Genomic DNA, 18672 nt, shown 5'->3' on the forward strand with positions numbered 1-18672 from the left:
CCTGAACAACAAAATGACTCGTTCCTCAGCACCTGTACAGTATCCACCTGGCAGATCAGAACGAGGAGTGCACCATGCAGCTGGCTGATCACATCAGAGTGAGTACCAACATCAACATCAGGACAAATGTCGCACTTCATACTTCAAAATAAAAGAAAAAGACAAGCCCAGCAGCTCATGTGTTAAAAGGAGTTGTGACAGTGTTTATGCAGTTTAAACAGCTGTGTATCTTGCTGCCGTCCCTGTACAGTTTACCCAGAGTGCCTTGGACTGCATGGCGGTGGAGGTCGGTCGCCTGCGTGCGTTCCTGCACACCGGTCAGGAGAAGGCCGACCTCGCCGTGCTGCTGAAGGACCTGGAGACGTCCTGCAGCGACATCCGGCAGTTCTGCAAGAAGATCCGCCGCAGGATGCCCGGAACCGACGCACCGGGAATACCATCGGCACTCAACTTCGGACAGCAGGTAACCATGGCAGCAGAACCCCTCAACTTGGACAACTTTTACTTCATCATTACCGACTAGAAAATAAATTATTCTTCAGTAGAATACATACATTAGTCTTCACCCGGTTGTGATGCTGATGTTTGTCCCGCAGGTGTCAGACACCCTCTCAGACTGCAGGAAACACCTGACCTGGGTGGTGGCGGTGCTGCAGGAGGTTGCAGCAGCTGGAGCTCAGATGATGTCGCCTCTCGGTGAACAGGAGGGGCTGTCGGCTGTCAAACTGGAGGATGTGGCGTTCAAGGCGGGAGAGCAGGTACACGTAGTGATACTTCAGTTTATCTGTGATGGAAATGCCCCAAAAACAGTTCTGCGAAGTGTTCTGGTTATAAAATATCTCACTATCATTTTCAGATTTATGGATCCCAGGGCGCCAACCCCTACGAGTGTCTGCGGCAGTCATGCAGCATCGTCATAGCAACCATGAACAAGATGGCCACCGCCATGCAAGAGGGAGAGTATGACTCAGAGAAGCCTCAAAACAAGGTGAGTCACCTCGACGTGATTTCTCTCAGCTGTAGTTTTTGGTTTTGACAGAAGGATTAGAAGATTCTTGAGTTTTGACGTCATTCTGTTGTCACCCCTCAGAACCCTCCACCCGTGGATGTGCGTTCAGCAGCTCTCCGAGCTGAAATCACTGATGCTGAAGGCCTCGGCATGAAGCTGGAGGACAGAGAGACGGTCATCAAAGAGCTGAAGAAGTCTCTCAAGATCAAGGTAGGTGAACACACATCTTTCTCACTGCAGATTCACCAAGAATAAAAACAAGAACTGCAGAGTCACTATGTTCATGTTTTCAGGGAGAGGAGCTGAGCGAGGCGAACGTCCGCCTCAGCCTCCTGGAGAAGAAGCTCGACAGTTCATCCAAAGACGCAGACGAACGTGTTGAAAAGATTCAGACTCGACTGGACGAGGCTCAGACTCTGCTGAAGAAGAAAGAGAAGTGAGAACCGGCCGTAGATTCAGACGGTACAGTCGTGTTCTGTAACAGAAGTCTGCAGCTGTGTCATGTTCTCCTCCTCCTCCTCTCTGCAGGGAGTTTGAGGAGACGATGGACGCTCTGCAGGCCGACATCGACCAGCTGGAGGCAGAGAAGGCCGAGCTGAAGCAGAGAATCAACAGCCAGTCAAAGATGGACGGGATGAGAGGAACCGGCCCGTCAGGAATCGCCTCCATCGTCACGGGAATGGCAGGAGGTAAAGAAGTCACATTAACACACATGCTTAACTTATATCAGAGCTGTTTGTATTAGTATTAGTAAGTATTCAAACACTTTTTAACCATTTTCTGGTTATTTATCATCACTTTAACTCCAACGACTGTTTTTAATTCCACCTTTTGACCCTAACAACCTAAACACCTCCCCCTTGTCTTCACTCTTTTCTCCTTGTATGACTTCTTTATAATCTTTTACTTCTGCAGAGGAACAAAAAGGTATCTACTCGTGTTGTTGATCCTGCATGCTAAAATGAATGATGATTTAATCATGCATGGTTTGACTGCAGTTAAATACTACTTGCATGTTTTATTTAGGGTGTCTGCATGTTGCTTAAAGTCTTCAGAAGCGCTAAAGGAACTTGGTTTCTTAAAAAAGGCCTTTTAATGTGTTAAAGTATTAAATTTAGTTCACAAAAGTCTTAAATTAAAGGTTTTTGTATTTGTTTGTGGGCTTTCAGTAGTCACACATCTCTTTTATAAATCCAGGACACATTGTCCATGCTAGTTATCCCTCTTACTGTAATACAGCACAGAATGATTGTGTGAATGTAATGTGGTATTATAAAAGGTCTTAAAAAGTCTTAAATCTAACGAGTTGAACCTGCAGAAACTCTGTTATTAAACCATTAAGACTGAGAAGGTTTTATGTAAATATTCATTACAGTTATTAAATGTGATATTCATCACATAAATCTGTTTTTCATGGCATGTACATCATCTTAGTGCATGATCTTAATCAACATTTTGCAAGTCTGCAAGTCAAACATGAATATCGACATTATTTCTTTGTTTTTATTAAACATATATTACATTTAATAGAATTACACCGGAGCAGAAAAAGTTTATTTAAACTGAGACTAAAGGCAGTTTATCTGGAGTGTTTCATGAATGCAAACACTCACACGAGTATAAATAAAGGTTTGGTTCCTGTCAGATGTTCCTAACGTGTACCCGCTCTCTCTCTATCCTGCAGCGAACATGATGACCGGTGTCGGCTCAGGTTCGGGTGTCCAGGTGATCGACTCTCCTCTGCTGACTCAGCAGATCGAAGCTCAGAGACTCTGCATCAAACACCTGAAGAACGAGAACAACAGACTGAAGGTACAAGTCACCTCTACACCACCTCAACACCTCAACTTTTATACAGATTTTACTCTTTACTTCATGATGAACCCTCAAAGACATGAGGAAATGCTTTTTTTAGTATCATAGATTGATCTATGTTTCTGCTGTCATGTCTGTATTAATGAGTGTCCACGTCTTTCCCCTCTCAGGCTGAGAAGATGCGCGCTCAGCTCGCCTCCCTGCCTCCTCTTCACGTGACCAAACTTCCCTCCAAAGACGGAGGACGTCCCGAAGTGCTCTCCAGCGCCCTCTATCGCAAAACCGACCAGCTCCTGGAGACTCTGCTGCAGATGAGTGCCAACGTCAAGGTGGTGGACATCACTGGGAAATCTCCAGGTAAGTGAGTGCCATCAAGCAAGTTGGTTTGTGTCTTCAGGGTTAGGGTTTGATATACTCACTGAAGTAGAAATGTTTGTAAATGAATTGCATTCATAGTTATAGTTTGTTTTGAGATGTCTCCTCCACATCTGAATAGAGCAGGCTGTGAGATCGTTCATCATCTTTTCACAGTGGTATTACACGTTACTCACTTTAGGGACAACTGTTTTGTTTGTCCTGCAGTGACACCTAGTGCTCAGCTCCTGGAACAGACGGCTAGATTACAGTCCCTGAGCGACACTCTGGGCAGACTGAAGGTAAACACATCTTCACACCTGCATTACACAAATAAACACTCACCTAAAATTCAGTAAAATTCAAATGTCCTCCGCCACATCTCTTCTCTTTTCTCTTCACTCTGTCAGGATGAAGTAGCCGAGCACGTCATCAACCACCAGCCTGGAGCTCGAGTCACGTCTGATTTCGCGACGTTCCCTTCGACCACGTTTGTTAAGGTGAGAGCGCTGCTACAGACACGCTGCCACTCACAGCTCATCACTTATTTCTAGTTTCCATTACTGTGAGATCATGCCAGGGGTCTGATGGTTTCCAGGTGCATGATGGGACTTACTCAGTACAAATTTATCTGATTTTGAGTCAAAGAAATTACATTTTTCCCTAGAAGTAACAGCTGAAGTATACAAATAAACAGAAATAAGGCAGCAGCAGTGAAAAGGATGAATCAGGACTCCCTACCCTCTCTCAGCTGATCTAACACTAAACTCTTTTCTGTCTTTAGGCGAAGGAGGAGAAGCAGACCGACTCGGTGCTGGTGGGTCGGGTCATGGTGCCGTGTCCCCGCGGCCAGGAGCAGGTCCACCGCCTCGTCCTGTCACAGTGTCAGCTGCAGAGAGTTCACAGTCTGCTGCGGACCTGAGCTACACCTGCCCCGTAAATCCTGCCTGCTGCACCAACAAAACACCACCACCACCACCACCACCTCTCATCATCAGCTTGGCAGCCTGGTCTCCACTCCAGGGCCAAACGTGTCAGAACAGGAAGTAAAAATCGTGATCATGACTCCATCTTCACTTCTTACACCAGAAAAAGAAGAAGAGATATTACGACTGCACTTACTGCATGCTGCCCAAGATTCACTGTATTTTATTTTAATTTATCACACTCGTCTGTGGCCCTGGTGTGGAACCTGCAGTGTGCTTTGAATTAGGCCAGAACGTTGGATGTCGCTCCATGTTTCTATGTCACACTATCGGCGCTAATGTTGCTGCGGCTACACAGGAGAAGAAAGATCATGACTGTGTTGTGAATTTTAATCAGGTGTCACTGTTGTGTGCTCCGTTTTTAAAACTTGATTGTCTAAAGGGAAAGAAGGAATATGTACGGAAGCCCCGAGAGGCAAGTAAGAAAAAAAGTAAACACTCTAGTGATCAATATTTTAAAGTCTGAACAGGTGAAGAAAATTATTTAGGTTAAACTTTAAAAATGGATCACTAGAGGTTTTGTTTTTCTCTTACTTGCCTCTCAGGGCTTCCGTAATTATTTGATTTAGAAATTACACTGAAAAAAAAAAATTATTTGTCCATTTAAAGTCGTGGGCATTTTACTGTGGTTTGATCAGTAAGACTTTTTGCACATATTTAACAAGTCGTGAGTGACAAAAGAAACAAAATCCTGCACATTTGCTTTGTTGATTTAAAGATGTTTTACTTGTGATTTTATGAGAAAATCATTTTGGCAACTGAGTTAAATGCAAGAAAACTTGTTGAGGATTTTGTTTTTTGATGAAAACCTTGTTGGACTGCACAGAACAAATGAAGCTGATTAACCTCAAGGGATCTACTGTGGAAAAAACAAACTCTTGTTTATTTAAAAACAGATGAAGCATTAATATGATTTAAATTATTTAGTATTTATTACACTTGTGGTGTAAAATCCTGTACGCTGTTATCATCTTCTTTTACATGCTTGATATAAATGAAATGCCGGTTGTGTTGGTAAAGTTACTGAATTATCTACAGACTGTATTACCTGTTGCTGTTTCAGACTTTGTCCGAGCCTTAAACCTGCAGAGAGCCTCGAGCTGAAGAGCGGTCACCTGCCTTATTTTTTGATTCGTTTAGACCAAACCTCGTTTGAAGCAAAACTACATCTTTGCCAAAGAATCTTTGTTTCTCTCTCACCGCATTTGCCACGGCTGATTTTAAAGGCTTTTAGTTTTAATCCATGCTAATTATCTTATTTATGATTTGTTAGAATATTTATGTTTACACGGTACTGTCATAGCTTGAAGTTTTATTTAATTAATGGGCATAGTGCATCTACTTAACTGTAGTTAAAGAGGAAATATGCAGCTTATTTATTCATTCTGTTATTTATCTGTTGTCTCAGTGAGCAGCTGATGTACTCGACCTGCAGCTTGTCTAACTCGTCTTACAGTTTCCTCGTGTGGCTTCCTGCTCTTGCACAACCAATAATTGATCAATAAAGACATTAATGCTAGTGTATCTTTCTGGGTCTTCACTGTCTTCAATCAAAACATGAAATTAAACAAAAATGTTCTAGAAATCTGGTTTATTTTTACATTAAAAGTCATTTAAACCAATTAAAACATTCCATCGGTCTGTAAGTAAGAAAGTACAAAACAGTAGAAATCAACTTTTCTACATAATCTTTGAAATGCCAGCTAAAACATTTGGTCACATATAAATAAAAGCTTTTGTTTTAGTTAAGTTAGGTAGTTTTGTTCTAAAAATTGTAAAAATGTTTTCATATCATTGATTTAATCTACAGTAAAAAGTGTAACTGGTGTGTCTGATCAGAGCCACGCTGTCCTCCTGCCCAGGACTCGACCGGTGATCCTCTGAAAGACACAAAAACATTCATTTGATTAATACAAATACAAACAAATACAAAGCTGAGGAAACTGGCTCCAGTCAAATATTTATTTTCAGAGCTGGTTTTATATCAGAAGTTGTCCGATGAATTTGTGTTTCTGTCGTACCTTGTTGTAGAGTTGAGCCTTCAGCCGGTACGATCGATACTCTGCTTTTCTTCTTTCCTCCTCCTTCCTCCGCTGAACCTCCGGCAGATTCTCATAAATCCTGGAGAAGAGACAAAGTTCAGATTGCTGTACAGCTGAGACCTTTTTGATCCTATTGTCGTTAACAAAATTAATTAAAAGTCACATTCAAAACAGGACAAATGTCAGCTTACTGTTTGGACCTCTGAATCATCTCCTTCCTTGGAACAGCCCTCCTGAGCTGAGCGGTGCCTTAACAGAGAAAAGAAAGAAAAAGTTGTAGTAAGACCTATAAATACTACAACAACACCATCAATCTTCTTTACAATGCATGTACAAAAACTGTATTAAGAAAAGATCTAGATCCATAAAACATGCAGCTGTCAGACACCTCAGTTAAGGATCATCGTACACTAGAAATAGAAACACTGTTTCCTGATGAGTACCTGCAGGCCTCGGCAGCCTCCCTGGTCCTCTGGGCTGGCAGAACAGTTCTTCTCTCTCTCTGCTGAAGACTTCCTGCAGCTTCCTCTCCTCCACCTGCCGAGCCAGGCACTTCACCCTCTGCCTGGACTGAGAGATGAACTGCGGACGACGCATCTCCAGAGCCTCCTGCAGGGTTGAAGAGGAGCATCAATGTTTTTAATAGAGAACCATTTACTGTTCTTTATTAAATGTCTTATGATGTGACACGTTTGATCAGAGTGGACACCCGACATGTAATCTTAAAGGCCCTGAAAATATATTTTCCCAGTCAGCTTCTTACTGTAAGTTTTTCTACAAAGAGAAACTAACCTGGAGAGAGATCCGTGTCAGACCGGAGGATGTTGTTTTGGTTCTTGGGTCTAAATCAGTTTCATGGTGAAGTATCAAGCTGGGCTGTGTGTTTCTGTCTTCATGGACTTGTCTCTGTCTGAGCGGCTCTCTCCACGGTTTCATTCTGCTGTACGGTTCAAACCAGGCGGTGCTCGGCCTCCACGTCGACTCCTCTTCCTCCGGCCGATTCTCCTTCCTCGCCTCTGTCCTCAGCTCGTCAGCAGAGATGAACCAGGAAACGCCTGGAGAGGACGAGGGAGATTCAAACCAAACACTTCAATATAAGGATTACTGTAAAACAAATATACTGTGTACATACACGCAAAAATACAAAACAAAGGGCACAGACAGATCATCTGTTGTCTGACGTACCCTCAGGGTAGGTCTTTGGTGGGCTTCTCTTGCTCTTTCTCTGCCCTCCTCTTCCTCTCTCTGAGCTGGATGAGGAAGACGAGACCCGCCTGTGAGTTCTGGCTTCACCAGGTGACGGGAACGTTGTTCCAACATCTCGGGTGTGACGTTGAGTCCTGTTACTGATGAGCTCCAGATCACCTGAGGAAGAGGAAAACAACAGTGTGAAGATTTTTTTAAAGAATTACTGTTACTGCAACTTTACTATCCATGTTTTTTTAACCAATTGTCAGGTTTCAGTTACAAAAACACAAACTCCAAATGTTTGATAAAGTTGGGGTCGTCTTATATTGAAGGACCGAACACAACACGTCGCCACAACAGCGGAGAGATACTGTATGTTAGGGTTTTTTGTAGCCTCAAATGTTGTAGTTAAAACAAATTCCACCAGAGTCAGGTGTTAAAAAACTTTCGGCCCGTCTTATATTTGGGCCAATACAATAACAACACGTGACATTTGCAGCCGACTATTTTTGACTGAGGAAACACAACAGGCACTCAGTGATTCATCATGGAGACAGCTCAGGAAATATTGTGCCCCATGTGTCATCGGTCTTTCTCGGTAAATGTTTTTCCAACACTAAAGAAAACCAAATGACTTCCGCACACTGACCCGCCTGGATGCCTTTGCTGACCAGTTTAACAGCCTTCTTGGCTGTCAGAGTCCTGGAGGGGCCGTGTTGTGACGGGAGGCTGTAGGTGCTGGTGGATGAAGCAGAATCAGCAGCAACCTGAAGACCAACGACATCAAAACATTAGAGCCGTAATAACCTGTTTTTATAAGTTACTGTATTTGTGTGTCTCATCTTTGCTCCTATACAGATCTTTGTCACAGACCACATTTCCCCACAGTTGCAGGGTATCATACATGCTGGCTCATTGTCATGGTTAACTGTAAACTTACTGATTCATCATTGCCGGTGGTCTCTGACAGAGTGATGCTTCTCCCTCTCCTCTGTTCCCTCCCGTCTTTCTGCCTGTTGATGGTGTTGTACAGTTTACTGAGGCTGGAGCTCGTCTTCAGGTGCTGGACTCTGTGGGCACCGAAGGCTCGGATCAGCCTCGCCGTGTCCACAGTGGACATGGAGCCAGACGTGGTGGACAGGGTCTCTGACTCGTCTCTATCTGCAGGATAGAGGAGCTGACTCTGGGAGGAGGCATGAGAGACGCTGGAGGTGAAGGAGTCCTTGTCTGCAGGTGGAGACGCCTCCTCTGTTTGGAGCCTCTGTCGGATCAGAGGTTCACCTTCAGCCTTTCTACCTCCTCTGACTCTCCTCTCCAGATCTCTGGCTTCACCACCCACATTCTTCTTCTTTCTTTCATCTTCTCCCCTCCTCCCTCGCTTCTCTTCTGGATCACCATACACCTCTGACATGTTTTCATCCTGAGTGTTATGAATAAGACGAGACAGACGCTCGAGCCGCTCCAGCAGCGATGCTTCTCTGTCACTGGTGGGTCGGGACTCCTCCAGACTCCACCGGGCAGAGAACCTCTGCCACAGCTGGTCCAGAGTGCTGCTGCTCTGCTGGGCAGAGTCCCTCCTGTCCTGGTCTCGCTCCAGTTCAGCCTGAGGGACAGAGCTTGGGTGCAGGCGATGGCTGATTTCAACATGAACCGGCTGAAATCTCTCACTTCTGGGCTCTGGTTGATCATAGCAGAGGAACTGCACCGGGCTGGTCCCCTGGTCTCTCTTGGAGGTCTCTTGGTTGCTCGATAAAGGCACTCTGGTGAAGGCAACTGGCACCTGAGAAGACGGCTTTGGAGCTTGAGTCGCACGTATTTCAGTATCAATCTCTGTTGATACAGACACACCTGTGAAAAGAGAGAAAACAGGTGTTTTAACGCGCACATTAAAACATTTAAAAACAAATATGGGAACATCAAGAACATGTTGCTTTATGGTAGAACTGCAACAGGAAACCAATCAACAGAAAATTGTCAACTATCTTGTTAACTCATTAATGGTTTCAGTCATTTTTCAAGCAAAAATGTCAAACATTTGATGGTTCCAGCTTCTTACATACTGTACGAGGATTTGCTGCTTTTCTTTGTCATTTATTACAATAAATCATAAGATATATAGTTAGAGTCTTTTCTGAGCCATTTCTAACGCGTCTGCATCTGTAGCAATGATTTTCTGTGTGACCGGCCCCTGAATACATCGATTCAATTCAAATAATGTTCTCCACTATGTTTCTAACCTTTTCCCAAAAGCAGTTAATTTTTCTGCATTGCCAAACTGTGTAACAACATCCTTTTCACCTCAGTACATTTAGTGTGTACATTTGGGATGTTTCCATTATACTGATTACTTTAACCAGAGTGACATACGTTTAAATTAACCAATGACAGATAATGTATCAATTAATGGACAGATGATTCTTGTTCCCCAACATCTGATGAAGACATTCAGAAGAGTGAGTCTGTATACTGTGTGTGTGCTGAGCTCACCTCTGTGTTCTCCAGCCTCGCTCATTTTGAAGGTGGTTGTTTTCAGCCTCTTGCTGTAGATCCCCTCTGTGTGTCTGATGGAGACTCCACGGTCCAACCCCGGGTCTCTGTGTCCGAGGACCTCACTGCTGAAGCGTGGAGGCACAGCGTCGTCTGAACCTGGTCAGGATCCAAAAGTGGCTCATTATCTCATGACGTGTGTGTCCTTATGTTTAAGATAACAGATGAATAAAACTGCTGGAAAAGTGACTAAAATCCTTCATTTTCAAGATGTTCAAAGACATGGAGTCTACGGTCTCCTCTCCCTCCGTCTCTGCTGGGGCCCCAGCTCGCCTTTGTCTCTCCCTGCCCCTGAACATGAATAATTAATGCTCTGCCGGGTGTGTGTTACAATAGAGCAGCTGCTGCCCAAAAGGCTCAGGGGAAATGAGAGCAGAGCCTCCTCATTCATCTCAGATTCAACTGACAATTCAATATTCTGGATTTGATAAATTTCTTAATTTATCATTTGATTAACTTTTTCACTCAGGGCCCGACGGGAACAGTTGCCAGGCTGTGATTAGCAACCATATTGGGAAACTGGCAACCAATTATTGGCCTTTGATCACTCAAATCTCATCATTTGTTCCAAATTTGAAGAAATTCCTTCAAGCGTTTCTGAAATATCATGTTCAAAAGGATGGGACGCCATGAGAAGACAAGACAGGAATGAAGACACTATGCCTCCGGCCATGGCTATTTCCGGCATGGAGACATAAAAACATATAATTATTTACTCCCCTGCCCAGTTATTGTCAGACGAGCCAACAACGGGGCGGAGCAGCAAACTGCCAGATCCGCTCTGACCGGCCTCGTGCTGTTTACAGCTTGTTATTTACAGCCCGCCACGCTGTTGCTCCTGCACGTATCTCAGCACATCGTCACAGCTTGAAAAAAGTGCAGATGATTCTGCTGTCAAAAATGCAAGTTGACCAAGAGGCTCAATAAAATTAGATATGAGTAGACGGTACCTGTGTGGGTGCTCTCAATGGTGGTGTCGGTAGAGGAGCAATCAGCCTCGGTTTGAGGGACGTAGAAGAGCTCCTCACTGCCGCGGGGTTTGTAAGGCAACAGCACAGGCACTGCTGTATGAGGAGAGGTAAAAAGAAGAACGGATAAATAGGAATAAAGTTATGTTGTTATTCATTTCCTGTGATCTAATTTAATTAAGAATGCACCATCATCACACCCTTTAGCCAAAGTCCAAGTCCTTACACAGTTTGTTCTTATCAACACCTCAGTTTAGATCTCTGCCCTCATTTATAGTGTGATAAAAAACATAGTGAAGCGCTAAGTTTTCTTTTTCAGTTAAAATCTATTATAAAACTATAAAAGTCACTACCTGGTGATTCAGTGGTTAAGGGTCTTGGTGACACCGCAGCTCTGTGACTTGGTGTAAAGAACTGTGAGGATGTGGAGGTCACCCTGCCCTGAGGCACAGGGGTTTTAAACAGCGAGGAGGTGTCGGCTCTTTCTGTCCCTCGCTGTCTTGTTGGCTCTCTATTTTCGTACCACTCTGGTGGACTGGACAACCCGACACCTTCGTCTGGACTGCTGGCAGGAGAAGACGAGTGTCTGAGGGGGACAAATTCTTTACGAGGCAGTCCTGTAACAGCAGAGGCCAAGCTGTGATCGTTGGCTTTGGGGGACAGAGTGAGATGGACATGTGAGACGTGACCTGTCTTGGGTGGAGATTCAGATGTAGATGAACCTGTGGTTTGCTCAGATTCATGACCAGAAACCGAGCTGTCCTGGACGGATAACTCGTCATCTCGCCTGGAAGACTGTGTGTTGTCATCTTTAACATTCACATCCTCTCTACCTACACCCAGAGAGGATGGAGGAGGCTCTTCACTTTGGCCTCCTACAGCATCTTCCCTCCTCTGATCCCCTGATACTGACTGAGAAGTCTTGTCTTCTTCGTCCATGGTGGGAAGAAGCTGCTTGTTGGCTTTAGGGTGGTCGACTGCTCCTGTAGAAAGATCTGTCAGGTGGAGCGGTTCCGGTGCAGGACTGAGAGGAGGTGCAGGTGACGTGGAAGGCGAAGGGGAGTTGGAGCGCCTGCGGGTGGCGATGGTGATAGATGTGATGGCCCTAGGGTTCGTCCTAGGGAGAGTTACCCCTTCTTTGGCAGCGATCTCACGTATTTGAGCCTCTAGATCCGGGTGAGGAGGGTTTTGAAGCTGCATGCTGGAGTCAGAGGGATCAGTGCTGAGGCCCTGCTGTGCCTCGGGTGGCTGGTTGTTAGCGTCACTGAGGGTGGTGAATGGCTGCACTTGCTGAGCTGCTTCCTGCCGCCTTGGGACTTTAAAGCTGGACTCTGCACTGCTCTCTGTGTCTGTGCTACCCTGACTCTGAAAGAAAGGAAGAAAAAAAATAAGATGTCTGTATGAAACTGTGAGACCAGGAAAATTAAACTGTGAATTCATCCACCACAAACATTCAAAGAAAACATGTTTCACTGCAAAACTGCACCAGAAACCAGATTTATCAATTATCAAAACATTTGGCGATTAATTTTACACCACTGACTAATCGATTAATCATTGCAGCTCTTATTTGTTGACACACCACGCCTGCAAAACACCAGTTACCTCAAGCATGAAATCTCAACTGTCCAGAGATTGGAGGCAGACATCAACAACAAAAACAACAAAAAATGATTATTTTTTCAACATTTGCATGACTACAAATTAAGCTTTTACAATTATGACTAAACCAGTGTTAAGATCTTTTCATCAGTTGTTTACCTTGATTGGGTTTTTTAACAGCAGCTCTCTCTTGATCTCTTCAATCCGCTCTCTGTCTTCTTTGTCCAACTCGAGAGGCTCACACTGCTGTCCTGATATCTTCAGCTTAATCCACTCTGCAACACAAAAACATTAATACTGGAACAGGAGTTGTGGGTGTCTATGAGGGATGAAACAGGCCCAGTGTACTCTACATAAGGATGACGACAAGGATGTGATTTATGCTGCAGCAGTTGCTTTAAAGGTGCATTTGGATATTAAAATTTGTATAGCATGCGACTCCTCTTACCTCTGGCTTTGCTCTCCTCCTGGTCGGTGACACTGGGTGTACTGGCCACCATGGTGGCAGGAGATTCACTCTGCAGTAATTTGGCCACTCTGACTGCCAGCGAACTCTCACTGCTTCCATCACTCAACACGCCCTGGTCAGCGTCCTCGAGGATGGGCGAAGAGGAGCTACTCTGTACTGGATCTTCTGTAGCAGTCTGTTTTTCCTCCTCTGCCATGTCTTCAGGAGTGGAGGTGAGCTGTTGTGTAGTCAAGGCTGGTGAAGGAATGATGATTGTTGGCTGTGGTGGGACTGTGTTGTCAGGGGGAGCAGCACTGCAGCCCTCAGGTTCTGCCCGCCGGGCTGACTGAGAGAGGACAAAAGACGACCCTGCACCTCTACTAACACTGCTATCCTGTGGCCTTCTGTATGTACCTGTAGCCGGGGCTGTAACAAGAGGTTGTGCGGATGGATAATTAGGTGGCCCCGATGAAGTCACACTCTCTCGACCAACAGAGTTTTCTCTCAGTTTCTCTGAGGTCAGCATGGAGTCGGACGAGGACCTGGCCCACAGCAGGGAGGATCGAGTTCTGGGATCTCCAGTCGCAGAGGAGGAGGAAAATGAAGAGTCCTGGAGTTGGCTGGTTTTCTTCCTTACTGATAGGAAAATGTCCTCATCAGAGAGTGGGAGACGGGGGGCTGCAGGGGAAGCCACAGAAGACCCAGCAGAGACCATGTTCTCTGCCTGAAAGAGCAGTTTACGGATCTCCAACAAGGCCTTGGAGCTAACAAAAGAAGCTTCTCCGCTTTGCTCCATACTACGGCTCGTTTGCAAAGGTGACTCCAAGTCACTACGTAACGAGGGGTCAGAGCCAAACCTGTCTCCTGGCTGGATGGTGTTCTGGCTGCTGGTTAAGCTGCTGTCCCTCTGCCGTTGTAAGGCCGTCTGCAGTGAGGAGGGATAAGAGTCTTCCTCAGGCTGAGAGGAGGCGGCCAGTCTGCGTTCACTCTGGATGGACTCTGAATCTGATGAGAGAGAAATCTGTCTGGTCCGCCCTGGAAGAGATGCAGCTGGACCAAGACTGTCCAGGCTCAACGGGATGGATATACTTGAGTCCACCGACAGGATGCTGGACCTGGAAAACTCTCCTTTATGGAGACTGCCACCTGAAAATACAAAATGGAAGTATTCTTTTAATCTTTATGGGTAATTAAGGTACATTAACCAATTAAAAGTCTTTTATAGACTTTACAGACCAAACAAAGAATCAATTAATCAAGAAAATAATCAACAGATTAATCGACAATGAAAATAACAATAATCCTATTAAGAACAACGGCTGTAAATCACCTTCAGAGAGTTGGGTGCTCTTGGTCGGGGTTCCAATAGATCCTTTAATTGTACAGAGATCAGTGGGAGAGAATTCAGGCTCTCTGATTGGGCCTCTGGGTGCAAACGGAGTTAGGATTGTTGAGGGAGACTGGTCAATCCCCAGGTTATGGAGATACAACTGCAGGAAAAACAAATACAGAACATATCAGAACCAACAATACTAATCTACACTTATACACATTTTTTTGCATGCTGAATAAAAATATTTTAGGGTTACTATCTGCTGAAAGTGAATCTGCAAAAACAATAATACATGATAATTTATTAGTCATAAACATATTTTAAATAATATTTTTTGATGTAAGATTTTCAGTTTTTCAAATACCGGAATTCGTTCTTCAATGTTGAGCTCTCGCGGCCTGGGCTGAGGTGGTGGTGTTGATAGCTTTGAAGTCCAATACGGGACGTAGTTATCGACCTCGAGGCTCATAACAGAAGAAGCTCCGACCGAAGTTCCTAATTTTACTCCACTGTTGTAACTATCTTGGGAACTTGAGAGTGTCAAATCTCGATCAAGCGACACGTCACTGAACTGACCGAGGCTCATGCGAGGCAATGGTTGAGCTACGGCACTTGACTGATGATGGGCATCATCCTGAGTGTGACTCTTCTCTTCTTCTACACGTCTCTCTGTTTGCTGATCTTTCTTAACTGACATGACCACTGTGTTAATAGAGGAGTGGGACTGTGACCTGTCAAAGGTTGAGACAGAGGGTCTCGTTGTAGACCCAGTGTTATCTTTGTCACTGGGAGCCCTGCCCACCGCCTCCCCTCTTCTTGAAAAAGAGGGATCTGTGGAGGAGCTCTGTGTAACACCCTGACTTGCAGCAGCTAAAACAGGAGGCTGTTGTAAATCTCTCGCCTGCTGACTCAGGAGGCGATTCAGGGTGTCAGATACTGCATCGTAAGCTTTCTTTTTAGGAGAGACGCCAGCAAAACCTTGCAGTGCCAAGCTATCAAATAGTGACGTCTTGCCTGAAGTTTGGTTTGCCCTCCAAGCATCTACTTTCTGCATATAGCTGAGACTTGGGAGAGACTGGACTTGTGCAGTAGTAGCTTTCTCTTGGCACTGATTTGATGAGTCTGGGTGGTGGACATCAACCACAGGAACATCTGGCTGTGGAGAAATCTCTGTGCTTGACTGATAGGAGTTCTCTTTATTAGATTCTATAAGAGAAAGTTTAGCCTTGACACTGGATTTGGGTGGGGCCTTAAAAACACCTGGAGTGGACTGAGACTGTGGAAGGAAACCCAGGTACGATCCATCAATCCCTGTTTGGTTCCCAGATGACCAGAGGTCTTGCTCTCTGGGACCCCGTTCAACACCAGTTGAAAATGACCCTGTCCATGGCATGCCACCCAGATTTGTTCTGGTGACACTTGGCTTGCCTTCAGACATCTTTGTAGGATATGGTGTGAAAGACTGACCAGGTTGTGTTAGGCTTTTCCGCGGTTGGTTTTTAGATTCAGCTTCACGGCTGCTGTGCCTCTCTACCTCAGACAACAGCTCTCTGTGTAGCTCTTCACTACTGTCATCAGGTCGAGTGCTGCGGACCCCCATGGTGATGTTACAGACCTCAGATGACAATGTCCGCGATCGATCTCTATCAGGTTGTTGTGTCTGCTGCTGGGGACGAGAAGCTTCACCCGGAGGAACTTCTCTTCTCACAGTACTTTGGTCGATCTCTGGTTTGGAAACTTGAGTGCTTTTAGACTCTTTGGAAAAGGATGCAGCGATCTTCACAGAGGTCTCAGAGGCAGAAGACACAGCACTGCTGCTGCTGCTTAGCATGCCGATATCTTTCTGAAGGAGCTCCAGAAGATGCTGGGCAGGAATTTCCTTATTCAGAAAGAATGTCTCATCTTCAGCAGCTTGTCCTGCCAGCTTGTCTGGAGGGTCAGTTACAGTGTCTGAGTCCTTCTCCCTGTTGCCTGTATCATTTCTGGATGGAACTTCCTGTCTGTCAGAGTCCTTTTGTCTGCCTTTGTCCCCTGGTGACAAACTGTGCTGAGACAGAGAGCAGCAGCCGCTCGCTCCTTCTTCAGACAGGCTGGTCACCTGGGCCAAAGGGTGCTGGGACAATGAGCCACGCTCAGAGGCCTGATCCTGGGACGGAAAGCGAAACCTCTCCGACGCCATGGAGATATCGGGGTACGCCCTTTAAAAAAGTAAATAAAATTATAAACTTAATAACATTTAAGTGACACGTTGCACAAAGCTGTGATGACAGAACCAATATTTGACTTTTATTTTATTTTATTTTACCTTAAAGGGACAAATTCATTGTCACTTTGTTGGAATAAAGAATATTCAGTGAACATGTGCTCCACTCCAGAGTGGACAGGAAACAGGGGAAGGGCTGGAGACAGGTTACTGTCCTGAAATTCTGATAATACAAAAAATGCTGATTGTTATCCACATCATTGTTGACAGGCTTATAACTTACAACTGAAATGTAGATCAATTCAATCATGATACAAAAAAAAAGTATGCTATAAAGTATAGTTTATATTTTGAGTAAAACCTGCAGATTTTGAATTGCACATCTTGTTATTCATTGTTTTATTCAATGTACTGTACATACCTGGCTGCAACGAGGGCTCCCACCGCTGTTGAAGCTCCCAGCCATCTGTTCCCTGTCTGTGCTGTCCCTGGTCCTGACTGGCACTGCCATGAGTCTGAGCTCCCAGTTGGTTCATGGATGTTTGTCCAGCAGACTGACTCACATCTTCATGTGCTGGCAACTGAGGAGATGCCGCCTCCCTCTGTGAACAGAATCATCAAACAACTCACTCTCACTGTTTTCTTGTGAACAGTTTCTTAGGAGGCTTAAAACAACTACAACAGCAGCAGCAGGTATTAAATGTGTAGTCTCTGGATTTAGTGGCAAGGAGCATCCTGTGCTAACTGTAATTCATCCTGGAAAATATTGAGCAACCCCTCCACCACCTGCTGGTCAGACAGCAGAGCAGAGAAACTTATTCAGCTCCTTTATATATATTAGGTCATTCCTGCCAGCTGCCATCCATCACATTTTATAAAGAGCCTCCTCTGTGTTGAGACAGAGGGCTCACCTGTCACTGATGCGCATTTATTTAATACCTTCATTTGAAATCATATCACAATATCCTTCATATCTATAATGCAACCTCACAACTCTAGATTATTACATAACAGACCAATATCTATTTATACAGTTTTCAATGTACAGTTGATTCCAATAATATCCAAACAAAATCTTGCACCTTGCAGCCTTTAGCATTATCTAACAGACCTGCACTACTAATGTACATCATATTACTGGGCACTATCTTTGCACAGTGTATATTCAAGATTATGGGCTCATATTAAGTTCATTCTGATTTTATTTCATTCTAATCTTCATTTATTAAGCATCCTGTGATCCCAATTGCTTGCCTATGATGACAGACATAATGTAAAATAATGTAAACACTTCACGGAAAACTTCTTTAAACTCGAAATAACCGAATCACAAATAAAATGTACAGCACACTCATTTTAGAGTAAAAAGCGTATTATATAATAATCGAGTTTAGCTACGTTATGTTATGTACCACATATGAATGAGTTGACAGGCACAGCAAAAGTTAGCAAGCTAATGGCAACCTGTTGCCGTTAGCTTGGTGAAACACATGCCTACGTAGCCTCTTATACGTTAACTTGCAAGTGATTAGCTGCCAGTCATCCATACAACCAATATTACTAACGATGGAAAACACAGATTTTGTCTGGCAATGGCGTTATGTTTTTAATGACTATGTTAGCGATGTGTTATAGTCGGCTAACTACTTAGCAAAGAAGTTAGCTAGTTAGTTAGCTAGCTATAGGCAACAACCAACGATTGGTAGACTCTTGCTAGGTTTCTCCGGGTGAGAATTACGTGTAAGCGCACGTAAGTACGATACCAATGTAGTGAAGAGACTCATTTTCACCCAGGAATCAAAAATACCTCTGGAGGCTCCATGTTGATGTTGTTGTTATCAGGCCGCCACAGTGCGCGCGCTTCCCCCAGCGCGTATCCAAGGAGCGTTGCTAGGAAATGTGGTGGGAAACCGGAAACTCGCGCGAGAGTGGAGTTGATGATTTATGTATTTGATTTTATAAACATTTTTCTTCGGAACTTTAATTCACTTCTGTCTATTTTAACGAGTTTGAACGCTTTAACTTATTATTTGCTGTCAATCATCATGACGGCACAGACACAAACGAGTCTCGTCAAACCCCGCCCACTTTACCGTGATTGGCAGCCTCGCATCCAATCACAGCTCCGAACCACAATAACAAACGAGTAACTACCATTTGATTGGTGGAGCTCCGTG

General features: G+C 44.6%; 2 protein-coding genes across 8 annotated transcripts in view; one reads left to right on the top strand and one right to left on the bottom strand.

Annotated features, from left to right (window-relative positions):
• The window catches only part of dctn1b (dynactin 1b), a 32793-nt gene extending 27105 nt beyond the window's left edge, over positions 1–5688 (top strand). For 5 of the 7 annotated variants that reach the window (XM_084381378.1, XM_084381379.1, XM_084381380.1 and 2 more), the window contains 13 exons: positions 30–98; positions 251–463; positions 597–758; positions 857–988; positions 1091–1219; positions 1303–1445; positions 1538–1698; positions 1925–1936; positions 2694–2821; positions 2995–3181; positions 3407–3480; positions 3589–3678; positions 3963–5688. In XM_084381378.1, coding sequence (XP_084237504.1) covers positions 30–98; positions 251–463; positions 597–758; positions 857–988; positions 1091–1219; positions 1303–1445; positions 1538–1698; positions 1925–1936; positions 2694–2821; positions 2995–3181; positions 3407–3480; positions 3589–3678; positions 3963–4100 — 1638 coding nt within the window. In that variant the 3' untranslated portion in view covers positions 4101–5688. The remainder of the gene's footprint in view (positions 1–29; positions 99–250; positions 464–596; positions 759–856; positions 989–1090; positions 1220–1302; positions 1446–1537; positions 1699–1924; positions 1937–2693; positions 2822–2994; positions 3182–3406; positions 3481–3588; positions 3679–3962) is intronic. The other 2 variants (XM_084381381.1, XM_084381383.1) reach the window with 1 other exon arrangement.
• Positions 5689–5740: 52 nt separating this feature from the next.
• On the bottom strand, positions 5741–18545 carry alms1 (ALMS1 centrosome and basal body associated protein). Its single transcript, XM_084381377.1, has 18 exons — positions 18303–18545; positions 16917–17097; positions 16598–16718; positions 14657–16490; positions 14290–14449; positions 12960–14105; positions 12671–12786; positions 11263–12274; positions 10892–11005; positions 9882–10040; positions 8335–9242; positions 8044–8161; positions 7392–7571; positions 6999–7261; positions 6650–6815; positions 6398–6455; positions 6186–6285; positions 5741–6044 (listed from the first exon to the last, which is right to left on the bottom strand). The coding sequence occupies exons 1-18, from the start codon at positions 18315–18317 to the stop codon at positions 6000–6002; spliced, it is 6696 nt and encodes a 2231-aa protein (XP_084237503.1). The 5' UTR covers positions 18318–18545; the 3' UTR covers positions 5741–5999.
• Positions 18546–18672: the final 127 nt, after the last annotated feature.

This window comes from Pagrus pagrus (assembly GCF_965226575.1).
Source record: "Pagrus pagrus genome assembly, chromosome: 18".
Classification (NCBI taxonomy): domain Eukaryota; kingdom Metazoa; phylum Chordata; class Actinopteri; order Spariformes; family Sparidae; genus Pagrus; species Pagrus pagrus.

Coding starts and splice junctions, on each gene's coding strand:
- alms1 (XM_084381377.1), bottom strand. Junction 14,450..14,656: donor ACATTGAAGAACGAATTCCG/GTATTTGAAAAA, acceptor TTTTTCCTGCAG/TTGTATCTCCATAACCTGGG. Junction 11,006..11,262: donor CTTAACCACTGAATCACCAG/GTAGTGACTTTT, acceptor CTCCTCATACAG/CAGTGCCTGTGCTGTTGCCT.